The sequence below is a fragment of the Larimichthys crocea genome, chromosome III, assembly GCF_000972845.2.
Source record: "Larimichthys crocea isolate SSNF chromosome III, L_crocea_2.0, whole genome shotgun sequence".
NCBI classification, from domain to species: domain Eukaryota; kingdom Metazoa; phylum Chordata; class Actinopteri; family Sciaenidae; genus Larimichthys; species Larimichthys crocea.
The window spans coordinates 19,242,879-19,260,862 of record NC_040013.1 but is presented as its reverse complement, the minus strand read 5'-3'; the positions used below and the strand labels follow the sequence as shown (position 1 = coordinate 19,260,862).

The following is a 17,984-nucleotide window of genomic DNA, read 5'->3' as shown; positions in this document are numbered from 1 at the left end:
TATGATGTGCCTTTTGTTTTCTTCTTGCAGAAAATAGAGTACAACGGTGATTTTGGCATGCTTTAAAATGTATAGCTACATTCATGCTATTCATTTTATTTTTTGCACAAATGTGTTTTCCAAGGTTAATTAGAGAGCATGTACGATTACTACAAATTTTTAACTTCTTCCAAAAACATGTGCAAAACTCCCATACTTGGATGTGTATTTCTCTGCGCCAAACCTACGGGTGCTTGCATCAATGACATCACGTTGGAGTGGGACGGGCTTTCCTGTAAACAAGAGTTGCATCCATGCATACATTTTCCTCTGGTGAACAGATGATTTGGTAAAGTATTAATCACGGTGCTTTTTTTTTTTTTACTTTGGAGTGTGGTGATGACTGCCAATAATAACAGTAATAATAATAATTAATCGCTGGGAACTGTTGCTCAAGCTGTCATGCATTACTGCAGACTGCTTGCTGCAGTATTTTTACGATGACATCATCCCTTTATCCTTTTTGAGGGGGGATACCACGTGGTTGCTTGCCAGAGATGCAACAATTTACAATGCACGAATTAAAAAAAACAAAACATACTTATACTGCAAGTGACGAGGCTCGTCGACTGGAAGGAAAAATAATGCATAAACGGAATCACCGGCGTTATTATTAAGTGTCATTCGAGCCTGTTTTGCTCTCACGGCAGCCTTTTAACAGTCGGAATGAGAAACGTAGAATCTGATTGGTCGGTGTCAAGGGGATACACAAAAACCAACCAATCAGCTCGGCTCGCAGATTCAGGTGGTAAATCCTGATCCTGCCCCTGACCGTACACGGCCCAGAGCTCTGTGCTCTCCCTCTCTCGTAGTGTATTTTTTAGCCCTGCCTCGGCTGCTTCCCTTCCCCTGTGCCGCCATTAAAGCCCCGTCAGCTTTGGTGTTTGGAAATCGGGGAAGAGGATATATCTGAAAGGAGGGGGAAAAAAATGATTTAAAGCGTCAAAGCCGGACGGGCCGAGGGACGGGAGTAGGGGAGGGGGGTTCTCGCTCCGCGGTATGTATGGACCTTCAACTGCCAACTAAACGGCGCCCCCAAAAAGAAGTAAATATGCGGTTAGTGTCGACCAAGTGAGAGGAGAAGCCTCCGAGTTTCGGATTGGACTGGGTCTCTCTGGTCTGAAAGAGAGGAGGGGAGGGGAGGGAAGAAGCTCCGTTTGTTTTGGCTGCAAACTGAGGAGTGTAAACACAGCAGAAGAAGGAAAAAAAAGGTAAGGGTTTTTGTATACGGTTAGCCGACCTTCTTGTAAAGAGTTAATACGGGTGAAACGGTTACATGGAAAAAAGAAAAGGAAAAGGCAAAACATAAATCCCGTGTAAATGTTAGCGAGCAAGCCAGCTAGCTTGGCAGTTATTTGACTTGCTTGGTAACCGAGCCTGGTTGTCATGTAAGGGTAACTAACGGCTAAGCTCGTTTAAAAAAAAACACGACAACTAACAAGCGTTAGTTAGTTTGTTTGTTAGGGAACTAAATGTTAGCTGTAAAATACACACGACTGCTCATTTGAGTTCAGCTTGTTTATTTCACCCCCCCTTCCTCTTTCTTTATTAATGTTATTAATGTCAAAGTACACAGGTTGGCTGGTTAGTGGTAGCCGTGCAGAGAGTCGTGTCTCGGGTGTGTGTGTTGGTAAACTTGGAGGCGTGGTGTAAACACAACTCCTCTCCGAGCTGCCCCCTCCACAGCTAGGTGACTTATTACCTTTTTTTTTTTTTTGTAAGTACTATCCAGATGTGGTCATTCATTTTCATATATATTTAAATGGGCTAAATTCATTTTCAAGTGAGTTAAGTGTCTTAACCAGTCACGCGCCTCCCTGCCTGGTGTCTGGTTTCATATGTCCTTGTCTCTTGTTACCCAGCTCGGTTGTAAGGGCACATTTTCCTGGTGTATGTAACTTACTGTATGTGTGTGTTTTTTTAAAGCCAGTGTCAGGTTTTAGTAGAAGAGCAGAGGCGCTCTGGTGTTGCACTCCAGGCTGCATCTTCATCTTTTCTTCATCTGCATTTTTTTTTTTGTTACTATAAATTAATGCCAGATTAAGGAGCAGATGCACCGAGTACCAGAGGTGCTTTGTCTTAGTTTTGTGTTACAGTGTTTCGTTGGTTTTAAATGCAGAAACATTTCCTCAGGTGTGTAACTTCTTTGCACAGGTTTAACTTCTTTGCACATGTTCAATTTAAATCCAGATTTATCTTATAGGTTCATGTCTGTTTACTGTGTTAAAGATTCATTTTAATGTATGTTTACTGTGTCTCATGCTGCTCCTGGATCTATCTATCTATCTATCTATCTATCTATCTATCTATCTATCTAGTCAGAAGTGCTTCCCCCTTTTCTTCTATGCAGCATCTATTTATTTGGTGTAACATCAGACCCTTTTGCTAAGATGCCCTGTCTTTTTCCTTCTCTTTGTACCCCAGAGTACTACTTGCTGTGTGAGCTCCTTAAGAGTGGATCTGCCGAGCTCAGAACCTCTCTGAACGGCAGGAAGCCCTTCCTCAGAGGCGGTGCGACGATGACCGAGCTGGTTGCCAAGTGGGCCTGTGAATACTGCACATACGAGAACTGGCCGTCAGCCATCAAGTGCACCATGTGCCGCGCTCAGAGGCCCAGCGGGGGTGCCATCATTACTGAGGAGCCCTTCAAGAGCAGCCCTGCCCTGGATGCCAGTCTGCACCAGTGGGACCCAGCAGGCCTCAGCAACAGCCCATCCCAGGGGGGTTCCAGCTTATTAATTTGCCCAGACTCCAGTGCCCGGCCCCGCGTCCGCATTGCTGATGTACCTGAGACTAGTAGCAAGTGGTCTTGCCAGATGTGCACCTACCTGAACTGGCCTCGTGCCATCCGTTGCACCCAGTGTCTGTGCCAGAGGCAACAGGCTCAACAGCAACAGCATGGGCAACATGCAACCCATCACGGACATCATACCCAGCAGCCACGCAGCCCCACAGAATCACCCCAGACTTCAGGTTCTGGATGCCGCCCTGCTCCCCCAGCTACCACTACGGACCCCTGTGAGGAATATAATGACCGTAACAGGCTCAACACTCATTCACAGCACTGGACCTGCACTGCCTGCACTTACGAGAACTGGGCCAAGGCACTCAAGTGTGTGGTCTGCGACCACCCCAGGCCAAATAGTCTGCTAGCAGAACCCATTGAACTGGCATCAGCATCCGAGAGCCAACAACCCTCCTCCAAACTTAATGAACAGGACAGGGACAACAGGAGGGGTGTTGTTGGGCACGTGGTTGGGCAAGGAGTAGGGAGTGTGGTAGGTGGGCTTGTGGGGTGTAGCAGCAGCCAGAGGAGGTCACCCCCGACCTCAAAACGGGAGTCAGAGGTGAACATGGACTTTCAGAGGATTGAACTGGCATCAGGGGCTGGGATTGGGAGCAAAGAAGAGCTGGAGGTGGATTTCAAAAAACTGAAGCAGATTAAGAACAGGATGAGACGGACTGATTGGCTGTTCCTCAATGCCTGTGTTGGTGAGTTTTTAAGAACATAAGACTTTATTGAAGTATGCTCAACGTGTTTCCCTGAGTCTGAGCGATGAGTCAACTGACTCAAGGTGACTGTGAAATGGGATTTCCCAGAATTTGTGTTAACAAATATGGTTTTACTGTCTGCAGTCCAGTTTATAGCCAAGTCCAAATGATTCTGGCATTTGCATCCTACTGATGCCGATTAGGGCTGGGTATTGGTACTCAGTTGGTACTTAAGTTATCATCTGAAATAACTCCGTATCAAGTAGTATTGAAACCTATCCAGGTAAACATTACCTGAATTTGATCCTTTTTGCATTTAGACCTGGGAAAATCTCATTCATTGTGCAGGGATGCCACCAAAACATTTAAAAGTATAGCTATGCTGCGCACTTTCAGGATGATTTCAGGAAAAACCGATATGGAGAAAACTTAAAGGTATCAAATGTGGCTCTCCTTTGGTTTCTGTGTCACTTTAAGGGCACTCGTATTGGTACTGGTATCTTGCGAGTGCTGATGCACTGCACGAAATCTCCTGCATTGAATTAGTGTAAAGCTTCCCTACACACACAGCCACCCACACTGTAGACTGGTGAATGTGGAGTAGGAGGGAGGATGAACATTTTTAGAACAACTAGTGATTGCTTTTTCCTTTCCATCTCTCACACCACTATCCCACTCTCTCTCTCTCTCTCTCTCTCTGTCCTGCCTTCACCATGGCTTCGTAGAGTTTGTTCTGCACACCCACTCAACCTCCAGTGCCTTTTCCTGATCTGTCTCTCTGACAGATGATTCTCCTCTACTACACCGACCACTTTGACAGCCACGCATGCATTTGATACCCCAATAAAGCCTTTGTAGGGAGATGAATTATTGTCACTCTGCTTAGTTTGCTTGTGCTCCTGCATCGGGTCTCTTACTGCATGTGACATGGTGGATTCCCTCATGTCTGTGTTGTTTGTTCCCTTGGGACAAAGTCTCGTCTGGTCAGACTCTCTGATGTGAGTGGGTGTGATTTCTTCTAGCATATTTCAAGCGTTCGCTCCCCTTATCTGATCAGAAATGTCACTTCTCTGTTGGCCTTTGAAGGAAATGAAACCCAAGCAGTGTCTGAGATCACTCCCTATTTGCCACGAAATGGGCTTCAAACTTAAGGTCTGCCACCAACGATTATTTTCAGGAGCAACATCCTCCGATTATTTCCTTAATTAACGGACTTGTGAAAAACATGCATTAGTTTCCGAGAGTGCAAACAGACACATGCACATTGTTTGTTTTGACCAAAATGTTTAGTAACATTTAAAATGGATTAATTTACTAATGGTTTCAGCTCTAAAACTTTTATGTGAGTGTCTGAATTCTTAAAATTCTAAAACTTAAAATCTAACAATGCAGTGTTTCGCCTTTTCTCCAGAGACAACAAATACTCAGCACATCTGCCACAAAAGATGATACTAACTCACAAGTATTTCATGCTCACTATTTAGCAAACCACCTAGTGTTAACTATGTAGGGAATAGTGAGTGTGCGAGTGAATGAGGCGTGACTGTACTCAGAGTACATTGGCGGAGTGTGCGACGTAGTTGTGGTGAGGATAGATGAGTGAGTCTCTCCTGTGTTGCTGGGGTGGTGTCCCTGTCCTCAACATAGAGATATCAGTGTTGGTAAACAGTGGCCTCAAAGTTCTGTTACATGAGTTTCCAACGGGACCTGCTGCACTTAAAATAGCATGACCCACGCAACACAAGTCAGAAATAAATACGACTTGGGCAACAGCGGTGACTTTTGCCCCCGTCATGTACATGACCTTAGACCAACTCCCTGAACTTACACGTGTGGCGACACAGGTGCAGGAAAAAACACTATTCATGTCTATTCTGGTGTCTCAGTAAGAAAAGTCAGCGTGCCAACACACACATGCATTTAAATAAAACATTCTTTGCTATGACACGTCTTCTTATTTCATTCATCCGTGTTCCTCTATGTCGGCAAGTCCCCCAAATCATTTGCCCTATAAGAGCTAAGAAAACAGGGATGGGGCTGGGTTCATAACATCCATCTTGTCAACTAATAACGTTACAGATTCATCCCTCAATACTTATTTTCGTAAACTGTTCTGCCAATGCGTCGTCCCCAGTGCAGATTAGTAATGATGAGCGTCTGTATCTTCAAACACAACAAAATGAGGTCGATTGGTACGCCATTATAAAGAAAATTATCCCGACAGAACATTTACATTTATTCATCCTGCAGTCCCCTTTTGTCCAAAACGACGCACAAACGAGGCACAACCTAAAAACAGTTTGTGTTAGAAAGCGGTGAAATAATCTCACCTTGTTTGCACATTTTGCTTGTTTTAAGGAAAAAATAAAGGTGAAACGACTTGATAAAAAAGTTCACTTTTGCAGTGTGGGGGAAAAATAAGAGGGCAGAGGAAGGAGTTTGTGGCAGTTGGTGGCCTGTGGTTTACCTTATTTTGTGTTAAGTAAGTCAGAATATACTGTACATATGGAGCTGCACAGATGACCCACTTGACAGTATCAGACTTATTCACTTTATCTAATCGGACCTGGTGATGTATTACCCACAAGAAGTGGCTGGATTTGTCTGGTGGCTGTTGTTCCGGACAACATCACTGAAATAAAAGAATGCATGTGGAGGAAAAAGACCAGCATCACTTGGCCTGATCCATTGTGTCCCATCAGTCTGTCTTTCTTTTTTTTTTTTTTTTCACCTTTTGTGTCTGTGGGTACAGTACTGACTGCAGGGTTGCAGGCACGCCCACACTAATGGAGTGTTTTGTGGAAAAGTGGTTGTGATCCCTCTCGGTGGTTGTGATCACACTGCGCTGCTATTGTGTAGTTTCTCTCCTCGGCTCTCAGTGTTAGCCAGCTCCACATGGCACAGAGAGTCCTTCCACCCACTCCATACACACACGCACACACAGATTATGCAGCTGAGCATTGTGTGTGGTCCTTTTGACGTGAGAACAAAAGCTCAACAGTGTTTAATGCTGTCAAATGTACGAGAGAATACTGCATGGAGAACTACTGTACATGCTAGAAACGGAGAGAGAGATTTTGTGCAGCTGTGTCTCATTGAAATTCATTTTTTCTATGGTTTGATTGGATTTTATTCAGTCATAACACACTTGTCCAAATAGATTGCGACTTCATCTCACTGTTTGCCCCCTCCCTTTCATTCTTTGTCAGCGTTTATCGGTGTCTGTGCTGTTGCTTTGCTTTAGGAGTTGGATTAAAAAATATCCCCATACTGTAGCCTCTCAGGGCAGTTCACTATTGCACATGACTTCAACTTTGTTCACTCCTGCGTGCATTAAAATACAGACTAGACCAAATATGGTTCAGGCCTGAGCGTCAGATATGTATGAGTTCAGGGACTAAAAATTTAGTTTAACATCCGGGTAGTTTGTGTGTGTACACAGGGGATGTTTTAGTGATGGATCATATATTATAATGATACATTAACTTATCACAGCTTCAAAGGAGAAGAGTGCAGTGTGTCTTCTGCTTCTATATTTTCATTGTCTTGGTGAATAGGTCTGTAGTAAGTATTCGCACTTTGTGATAAAAAACAAAAACAAATACCTGCATCTGTCCAATCAAACACAACCTAAGATCTAAGCCTGGAGATTAGGAAGGGTGAAAAATAACTGACAGATCACAATGTGGCCCCCTATTGTCTTTTCCCCTTGACTTCAAAGTCAGTGAAGTCCCGAAGCTGTTACAGCTGCGACAGAGACAAAGCACTTTCCGATCTCTAATATTTTATACTTTTGGTGGAGCACAGAATGTCCTTAGCCGTTTGTTCTGAAGAGAAGTCGTTCTTGTATCCATGGTGCACAGACATTATGTGATTATGAGCGTCAACATGTTTACCATCCTCTGATTTGATTCTTTCTTTTCCTCGTTCTGTTAATTCTGTGTTTAAAGGTTTAAAAACTGGAGCCTCGAGTTGACTTCTAATTAAATGCAAAATGTTCTTTTTGTATAAACTGCACTCTGTCTAATTGCCTCTTCTATCAAAGTATTTAAAACAGTCAGGCACTTATTCCTGTTGTTGTTTATTAATGTGACCTTTTGCCTTCTTCCTCTTTGTCCGAAAGGTGTTGTGGAAGGCGACCTGGCAGCTGTGGAGGCCTACAAGTCATCGGGTGGCGACATCGCTCGACAGCTAACATCAGACGAGGTGCGCCTATTAAATCGGCCCTCAGCGTTCGATGACGGTTTCACGCTGGTTCACCTCGCCATCCGCTTCCAGAGACAGGACATGCTGGCTGTGTTACTCACGGAGGTCAGTAGAGACCAGCAACAGATTGTTACTCTTTTCACAAATCACTTGTTGCAGGTATTGGCTGATTTACTAAACACGTTCTGTGCAACAGATGGACAATTGAAGCTTGTATTCACTCATTAGCTGTGTTACATATTTCCACTCCACTTTTATTTTGATATATATTCATAAGTTTTACTGGAGGCAACAAGCATAACCTAGTCTTGTTTTAGGAACAAACAAACACAAGGAAAAAAGTAAACCCTGCTGATCTGAACTGATCTTCGTGATCATCACAGAAGTTTTTATTCAATAATAGGATTATATCTAAATGGCCAGTTTGTGTATATTAACTGTAAAAAAAAAAATCAAGAAATCAAATAATTTCCAGTGGAAATGACACCATTGAATTATGGTGAGATTGTATCTGCATCGGAGATGATGCAGCTTTTTCCTGTGAAATCTGTTAATCTCAACATCCAATGAGATCAGCCAGGATCATAAGAGCAAAGGGTTTGTAGAAAGGAAAGGGACATGAATTCATCCACACGCTTTCCATCTGTACTGTGATCCCAGACTATCTGTACACACACACACCTCTCGTCCCACACTGTGCCACTGTCCTAGTTTCTTTTCAGAGGGGGGTCAGTGAGTAACCACTGGATAGATAGTGCCCCAAAAACGCCTCAAAGCTGTTTGAACATCAAACACACAAAGATTTCTGTCTCATATTAGTCTTTATACATTTAGATGATGTCTTTATCCTCTCTTCTTTGCAGGTGTCCCAACAGGCAGCCAAGTGTATCCCAGCCATGGTGTGTCCCGAGCTAACGGAGCAGATCCGTCGCGAAGTAGCAGCCTCTCTTCACCAGCGCAAGGGAGACTTCACCTGCTACTTCCTCACTGACTTGGTGACCTTCACACTGCCCGCAGGTTAGCAGCTCGTCAGCCAAACGAACAAACAAACGTGATCCAAAACATAACCTCGTTGGTTTAGGCAACTGGCTAAAATACAACTATGCACTCACAACTTCACGAAGATCATAAAATGAATTCCAGTACCTGTCAAATGTACTTTTTGTACTTTGAGTGAGGGGAATTCAAACCTCTCTAGCTGAAGTAACTCAGTTTAGCCAGCCGCTCCAGCTTGCCAAGTGTGTGATAGAAAGCTTGTTTTGTTTACTTGTGGCATATGAAATTGCTTGTTGTTCGGATACTGAGAGGATATAATGCTACGGTTGTCCGTCTCCAACTGCCAGAAGACGGAGGCTCTGGCTCACTGTTTGAGTATTGTTCTTGCATACTGAGTATACCAGTCCGCCAACGATGGATGTCTGTCCATCATAACAAAGCTATATTTAACATTTTTGCCAGTGTCTTTCTGTAAAATTGCATGCATTCAATGCTAATTCTGTTGAATCGCATTGTGTGGAATAGCTATTATGGTTCAGTTTGTTGCCGGTAGCTAAGCTAAGGATTTTTGTTATACAGTGTTTTCAGCACAATGCAGACCTTGGCTTCTGGCCACTATAGAAAAGTCATTCTGTTCAGTTCCACGAAGTCAATGCATTCATTTATTTTAGCTAAAGAATGAGCTACTGTGTTGACAAGAGCTCCGAGCATGCACTGAAAGCCAGTGCCTATTGTGGAAATGAACAAAACATGATGGTTTGAGTTGAAATGAGAAAATACTTGTAGTTGGCTTTTTCAGTCATTTCACTTCAAGTGTTGAAGCTACTTTAAGTTGAGATGAATTCAAATTCAGTTTTATTTGTACAGTGCCAAATCATAAGAGAAGTTATCTCAGGACAAATTCTGATAATATCTTTGGGATTACTACATTTTTGATAAATGCACACTGAAATATTTCAGGTACTTTTGCACATTTCTGCACAAAACTGTACAGGTATTTTCATTTAAACATATTGTACATATATTTATCTCGCAGTACTTTATTTATTTATGTATCCTTCAGTCCTCCTCATTTTGTTTTGTTTTCTGTTTCAGACATCGAGGATTTGCCACCAGCTGTTCAGGAAAAACTGTTTGACGAGGTGCTGGACCGAGACGTACAAAAAGGTGAAATATTTACACTAGCAACTTCATAACTTTAGTGTTGCAGCAACACGAGTCGCACGCTGTGTTTACATACAGATACAATTGTCTCTGAGAGATCGAGATAAAGAGAGAGAGGGTAGCCAGACCTGCAAGAACAACGGTGGTCTGGTGACTTGGCAAACAGGGGGAGCCCCCTCTCAAACTGTATACTATATCGGGAAGGCTGCCTGAATGCTGGCAGTGTTATATTACTTGTATTTTCCTCTCTTGCCAACACAGTGTTTTGCCTGCCTGCTTGTCACTCTGCCAGGCGGTCTTTCTTTATCATTTGTACCAGTTGCTTCTGCTCTAATCAGCCTAATTGAGATTTAGGGATTTCTCTGATCCCCATTGAATGATTGTGCTTCCTCTCAGCCCACACACACACACACACTCACACACAAATATAAACACATGTATAAAAGGCATCGCTCTCCTACAAACATTTTTTTGTCTTTGGTGTTGAGCACTGCAGTACAGGTACAAAGAGAGCAAGAAACCTTTATTTCACCTTCAAGCTCCTTCCTGGGTGTTTTGGTGAAATGAACCAAAAACCTTGTCTCCCTTTTCAGGTTTAAGGGATTAAGACAGGTGTGCTTAACACAGCATAAAAGCTTATTACCCTTCGCTAAATTTCTTAAAGGGTGCACGGTGTGGGTGCATTTGCACGGCAGGGAAAGTATCACGGTAACGTAGTGAAAGGAAAGATCATCGCTAGAAGCTGTGTAGTTGTGTCTAAAATAATTCAATACAAAAACCATATCCATCTTGCTGTGTTGTTTGTGTTTTCATAAACTACAAAACTCAACTACTAAATAAATTCATTACCACAGATAAACAATATTAATTTGTATATTTCAAATACAGACTGCTGTCACCTACTACATGATCACAGCACCGCCAGTCCAAATGCTCCAACCCTCCAAAAAATCTGTTGTGTCATATCATTAACAGGTTTCTTGTAACATATTGATATGAATACATTTAAATATACCAATACTGGTACAGAAATATGGTAGAAGAAACAGACCATGTACACATGACCCTAAAGCCATCACATCCACTTAAATTTTAGAGACTGACCTTCATAAGATATTTTTATAGTTTTATAGCCATTAATATTAGCACGTACAGTAAGATGTATCTGTATACTGTATGTCTTATCTGGTTTCCTGCTGTAACCTGACTACTCGCGGTCATCCAGCTTTGTGGCGTGCATACAGTGTTATATAAAATCTATTCTGACAGGTGTGAATGTAATATTTTCCCTCCTGGTTTTGGAAGTTGGAAGAAAAAAAAAAAACACCCAAGCTTCTAAACAACCCTCAACCACACACACACACACACACACACACACACACACACACACACTTCTTAAACATGTATTCTTTGAGGTTAACACCACTGAAAGACTTTGCAAAGAGAAACAGCACTCAGCTCTGTTTCCCTCCCCTCTTGTTCAGAACTTGAAGAGGAGTCTCCCATCATCAACTGGTCCCTGGAGCTCGGGACGAGGTTGGACAGTCGGCTGTATGCCCTGTGGAACCGCACGGCCGGGGACTGTCTCCTCGACTCCGTGCTGCAGGCGACGTGGGGCATTTATGACAAGGACTCAGTGCTCCGCAAGACGCTCCACGACAGCCTGCACGACTGTTCTCACTGGTGAGGCCTGCAGACCGAGGCTAGGAGTGTTAGTCCTGTTAGACAACCTGTGAACAGTATGGCATGCTGATTTGCATCTAGCCTCAGACATATTCAAACTGTGTTTGCAGACTCAATGACACGATGCACCACTCATCAATTTGAGCCATCAGGCTGAATATAATACATTTTTTACATGCACATGAACGGTGTGTTGTTTTTTTTTACACAAAACCATTGCAACATTCAGTAAGAGTAGAAAAACACCCATAACTGTGTTTATCCTTCTACTTAAAGCATTTACTGTTTTACAGAGAAATGTTTACAAAAAACTGAGCTGGTTGAGTTTTACTGTCTTGCTCAAGGCCACAGTCTGCTGAAACTTGACATTCACCATTCTCAAGTTTCATTTTGTTTTCCTTTAGCTTTGCATGACTGTGTTGGAAATTGGGACATGTGGTTTAGAGGTCGGGATATGTACCCAGAATCCAAAGTTTTGTATCGTCGGTTCAAATCTGAGGCTTTGATCTTTTGAAATAAGAGGCTCTGATCTAAGACACATGTTTTAGAGGAGATTAAGAGAAGAATAAACTCTTACTCGAGTGTGAAGCTGAGTGAAATAATTAAAGACCAGAGGCAGATTCGACATGGACACAACAGCCCGCTGTGACTCATGTCTATTTCTTAGAAACTGTGGGCTTTTCAGTGAGAAAATTACTATTTAGATAAAATGCATAATGGCCATCCAACCGAAACCACAACAGACATGCAGCAGAGAGGTCAAGTAATGTCATCGACAAAACAACATGTGTGTGTGTGTGTGTCTGCAGGTTTTACACGCGCTGGAAGGAGTGGGAGTCGTGGTATTCGCAGAGCTTCGGTCTGCACTTTTCACTCCGAGAGGAACAGTGGCAGGAAGACTGGGCTTTCATCCTCTCCCTGGCTAGTCAGGTACATACCACATGAAAGCAAACACACACATTAACATGGAGGACGGGAGCTTGATGTGCTTAAAATGTGACCCACTAATGATGTATGAATTATGCAAGCGGCTTCACTGCTCTTACTGCAGTTTACTTAATCTGTAATACCCGCTGTAAGTGCATCCTGTCTGTCATCAGCACTCCTCACTGCTCTGCGTGATCTCATAGACTAAGTATCTGGGCGGGTTGTTATTATATCTGTTATATCTGGGTGTGAGAGTGCAGTAATTGCCTATGTTAACACTTAGAGTATGCTGGGGTAACTTGGCAGAGGGGAGTGTACAGTTTTCAGACGCCGCCTTTCTCACTGCTCTTTCCCTTCGTGTTGTGTTTTCTTTTGCAGCCAGGATCCAGCTTGGAGCAGACCCACATTTTTGTCCTTGCACACATACTTCGTAGGCCTATTATCGTCTACGGAGTGAAGTATTACAAAAGTTTCCGTGGGGAAACGCTCGGCTACACCCGATTTCAAGGTGAGCAGTCAAGCTGCAAGTGTTTTTGGTCAAATATCATAAAAAGTTCAGCTCCTTTCCAGTGGGCGTAGAAGGACTAGACTTCTTCTGTGAAATAGCTCCAGCCTACATGTGTCTGCATAACTTACATAGCTGACATAACTGCCCCACTGATCTGTCGGTAATTGCTATTTACAGCACGTATCAGTGTAGTGTCTTTCATTTGAAAGATATTTTAGTACTGTATGACTCAAAATAACAAACAACATGACAAAAACACCCGCGCCTGTCATAGGAGCACATTTAGAAGTGCACTGTGATGCTGGGAAGTGTTACACACACACACACACACACACACACACACACACACACTGCACATATGTAAACCATCAGAACCAGAGTCAAACAATCCTGTGAGCGTTGAGAGCGGGGTCCACGTTTATGGCCAGCAGTTAAAAAGAAAAAGAAAAGATCCTGGACTGAGTTTGCCTGCTGAGTGACGCTGTACAGAGGATGATGAAAGTGCTCTGTAATGGCCAACTGCTTGTGGTAAAGCCTGCCTGATGGATCCATGATTCACTGTTGCCAGGAGCAAATGTAAAACACACAGAGGGGGAGGCGTGCATATAGGCGCCTATAGAGAGGGGAGCTCGATTTAAAGTGCCGACCAAGTGAACCCAGTAAAAACACAGCGGTTACTGGGAGAGGAGCGGAGCTAAACAGAGGCTTCTGAATTGCGGTGTCAGTTGGAGAGGAATTCACAAGGTGTGAGAGCTGCTTTGTGTTATTATGGAACAAAAGAAATATGAGACATGAATACTGTCTGTGCATTGTTTCATGTATAGGCAGTATTTCATTCTGTAGTCAACACTGACAGTGTGTTAAGACCTCTCCTGAGGTTGAATGTAACTAAACACATTGTATGATACTGCCCCGATATTAGACAATGTACTTTGTACTTCACATCTGACAGCTGTAATTACTTTGAAGACACATATCATATCAAATATTTATGTAAGTCAGCTTCACCACAACCAAATACAACATTAAAATCCTTAATTTTAAAAGCAGGATGCAGAACAATAGCCCCTGATTCATTTCATTAGAATTTCATTATAATTTGTATTGATCAAAGAGGAAAAACTAAATGCTATTTTTTTATGAATCCTCAAAGTAACTATAGCTGTCAGATAAGTGGAGTAAAAAGTATATTTTCTAACATCAGTACAGCTCATGTGTTACATTTAACACATAGGATAGGTCGACTTATACCCGAAAAAATACAGACAATATTCAGGTGTTATATTTCTTCTGTTCCATAATAACTATTACTTTTTCTGAAGTTGGTCCACAAAGGCAGTAAAAATATGAATCCCATTCTCCCTTGAACAAAGCATAAAAAATAAAAAACCTACAGCAGTATCATGCTATCCTCAAAATGAGTACTGTACTGTGTGGACTGGTTACCCACAGACATTTTGATTTGTCAAAGCACAAAAAAAAAACACAGGCGAATTTGATATCAGTGACAACGCCTCAGTTCCATTAAGTCTCCCAGTGACAGTAAAACAGCACGCACAATAGCAGGACCTTCCCTAAGTGGAATGCAGCTATCATTAATACACCTGTGAGTTTCCTGCTATGTGAAAAAGTGGTTCTTGTTGAGAGTTTGCTTTACCGAGAACCGAAACCTCTTGAGACCAAGGACACAACCAGGAATCTGTTCAGAATGAATGCAAAAACAAAATGGTAATAATACAAATTAAGATGATATTAGTCATTCAACTTTGAGAAGCATGACCCAATACATATTAATTTTTAATTACTCTGAAACACTGATGATGTATACAGAAGATATTATTCAGAAAAGTGAGATACCAACAGAATATTGCACATTTGACAGCTTCATTTTCTTATTATTTACAATACATATATGCTGCTTTGTAAATTTAGACTTCCATGAAGAAAAGTCTATCTCTAAAATCAAATTCCTCTTCCAGGTGTGTACTTGCCCCTTTTGTGGGAGCAGAGCTTCTGTTGGAAAAGCCCCATCGCTCTGGGTTACACGCGGGGGCACTTCTCAGCACTGGTGGCCATGGAGAACGACGGCTTCGACAATCGCGGCGCGGGCGCCAACCTCAACACGGACGACGATGTGACGGTCACGTTCCTGCCGCTGGTCGACAGCGAGAGGAAGCTGCTTCACATTCACTTCCTCTCAGCGCAGGAAGTAAGGACCCTCCCCTCACTGTGTCTACAGATTCCCTGTTTGTCTTTTTAAATATTTCATATGATCGATGATTTTATTATGAAACCTGTTCACTTGTGTGAGAGGTTACTTTCCTCTGTATCAACACTAGATGAAGCAGATGTGTGTATATATCCTGAGTTTTAACTAGCAGCAGGGCTTCCTCTGATGGCTACATTTGTTTCTCTCTGTCCTTCAGATGGGTAATGAAGAGCAACAGGAGAAGCTGCTGCGGGAGTGGTTGGACTGCTGTGTGACGGATGGCGGAGTCCTGGTGGCTCTTCAGAAAAGCTCCCGCCGCCGCAACCATCCGCTCGTCACCCAGATGGTGGAGAAGTGGCTGGATGGCTACCGGCAGATCCGCCCCTGCGCCTCCTTGTCTGACGGTGAAGAGGAGGAGGACGATGACGACGAGTGACAAAACTGAAGCGGGAGCTGGGAGGAGGTCTGCAGGGGGGTGCAGGACTCCTCCTCCCTCCTCTCTCTTACAGTTTTTTTTTTTTTTTAAGTTTTGTTTTCCTTTCCTGACACGGACAAACTGTGAAAGCCTTCAGGAGAGGGACCGGGAACCACAAGCCCCCCAAACCTTCCACCTCTGACAAGAAGACACTGCTACTCTTCTAGCACACGCAGGCACTCAGACATACACTTAAAAACACATTCAACACTTTACTCGGACAAACCTGAGACTGACGGACTCCACTGCTGCTGCACAGCGCAGATTCAGAGAGAAAATAAAAGGTTTACGAATGCAAATGACCTTTTTTTTTATTTTGTTTTTGATCTTCAAATGTAAAGGAAAAAAGGAATCTTTATCCATAGATGTAAATGCATGTGGTTGTTTAAAAAAAAAAAAGAGTATAAGGAAATATACCAGCATTGACTCAAATCAACACTTTATATCTGTTCAGTGTGGGCACTGACAAAAGCACACTTCCAAATTGATCTTTTTGATGTTTTTTCCAGTTGTACAAGAGTTGGCTTCTTTAGCATTTTTGTTTTTGAATGGGCAGGGACAAAGCCAATAAATATCGTTATCTTTAGACAACCAGAGATTGTGTAATAATAAATGACTTTAATCCTTATTAATAAGCACTGCACATTTATTAAAACATTTCTATATAAATACAGTATCATTGCTTGAATTAAGGTCATATATGAAGCTCTTGAAAAGGGAGATGTTTTTTTTTTCCCTTTACAAGTCGAATCTACACTCATTAAGGTTTAGCACACAAACATTCATGTTGGATCTATGGTTTACCTTTTTTCAGAGTGATTGAGAAGTGTGTGTGTGTGTGTGTGTGTTTGTGTGCGCGGGTGTGTGTGTGTGTTTTCTTCTTTTTGAACTTATTCTACATATTTATTGTTTGGAAACATATTTGAGCTGTACATTTTTTTTCTCCTTTTTTTGTGGTTTTGTTAATTATTCTCTCAATCTTGATGAAGACACGTTGCACAGAAAACACTGTTGCTGTGAGGAAAGAACCAATCATGACCATCAGTGAAAAGTTTACTTGCGTTGTTTGCGTGCGATTTAGTACCTCATCTGAATGCCTAAAATAATCTGGTGCTTTTCTTTCGGGGGGCAGGCGAGCGAGTGTGGGATTGAGGCGCATTCAATGTCGACAAGAGAAGTCACACTTGTCTCATCGTTGTTTTCTACTCCCCCCCCTATAACCTTTGTTGTCACGGTCACCCTCACGGTACACGTCAGTTCACCTCTGTAACGTCTGTTTGTTGTCATTATGTGAAAACCATCTTTAAGTTTTTGATTAAGCTCATTATGAGACTACAACATATAAAACCAAAGCTGACAGAAAAAGAAAAAAAAACAAACAAAAAAAAAACACGAGTTGTCGTTACTTTATTTGCTGTGAATGTTTGCATTTTGTTTTTCCTTGCCATTGCGTACTGTAACCTCTTTTGTGTTTCATTCAAGCATCACCTGTATGTTGCTTTGTATTTATGCAATAGTTGCAGTTGTGACTATGATGGTTTGTGGATTTAGGCCTGACTTCACTATACAGAGTGTAACGCAAAGAACAGGCAAAATAAGGAAAAAAAATAAAGGAAAACCTTTTTGAATGTCCAACTAAACTGTTTCCTGTAGTTTGATTATGTCATTTTATAAATGATTTTACATATCACTAGATTTGTGTCCTTAAATATGACTGCTACTTGCACAGTAAGCTCTTCTGAAGCACATATTTCTATAGCACCCTCTAGTGGATTCAAAATGTGTGGCCCTGTTTTAGTACAAACAGGGTCAATTAAAGGTCACGAAGTGATGAACACTTAACATATCAATAAATGTTTTAGAACGCACTATAATGTAGATGTAAGCAGACAGACATTTAAAAGTCTTGTTAATGCATTTGTCAATGGTTATATCTTCTCCCATGAAACGGTAGTATATAAAGAGTATTTATGTACACAGTACGCATAAAGCTGTAATCATATATTCTGATTTGTAATCCTTACACTGAGATATAAAGCATTTATTAGCTGTTTATGTACAAATTATGCACATCTTTAAAACTGCTTATAAATATGTTAAAATTGCATAAATGTCTGCATGGATTTGCATCATTAAATAATCAGTGGATGAATTTTTTAGTTATTCATTTGGTCTATAAAATCTCTGAAAATATGTGTTCAAATGGCTTATTTTGTCAAATCACTATTTTAGAGGCTAAGGAAAACAGGAAATATTCACAATAATTAGTCATTTAAATAAATCCT

The 17,984-nt window shown here is 41.9% G+C and overlaps 1 protein-coding gene across 3 annotated transcripts; it reads left to right on the top strand.

Annotated features, from left to right (window-relative positions):
- Positions 1-770: 770 nt before the first annotated feature.
- zranb1b (zinc finger, RAN-binding domain containing 1b) lies at positions 771-17,339 on the top strand. Of its 3 annotated transcripts, none has more exons than XM_027274424.1 (10): positions 771-1,250; positions 2,464-3,531; positions 7,655-7,842; positions 8,601-8,754; positions 9,829-9,900; positions 11,382-11,580; positions 12,390-12,510; positions 12,886-13,015; positions 14,995-15,224; positions 15,442-17,339. In XM_027274424.1, exons 2-10 carry the CDS (start codon positions 2,559-2,561, stop codon positions 15,658-15,660), a joined length of 2,286 nt encoding a protein of 761 aa, XP_027130225.1. In that variant the 5' UTR covers positions 771-1,250; positions 2,464-2,558; the 3' UTR covers positions 15,661-17,339. The 3 variants fall into 3 exon arrangements, with proteins under 3 accessions (XP_027130225.1, XP_027130230.1, XP_027130229.1); XM_027274429.1 differs by having other exon boundaries at positions 1,068-1,249; positions 2,461-3,531; XM_027274428.1 differs by lacking the exon at positions 771-1,250 and adding an exon at positions 1,645-1,729.
- The last annotated feature ends 645 nt before the right edge of the window (positions 17,340-17,984 follow it).

Excerpts from the sequence above, each read along its gene's own strand:
- zranb1b (XM_027274424.1), top strand. The coding sequence starts at position 2,559 with ATGACCGAGCTGGTTGCCAAGTGGGCCTGTGAATACTGCACATACGAG. Across the intron at positions 7,843-8,600 it reads TGGCTGTGTTACTCACGGAG|GTGTCCCAACAGGCAGCCAA; the intron begins GTCAGTAGAGAC and ends TCTTCTTTGCAG. Across the intron at positions 9,901-11,381 it reads GGACCGAGACGTACAAAAAG|AACTTGAAGAGGAGTCTCCC; the intron begins GTGAAATATTTA and ends CCTCTTGTTCAG.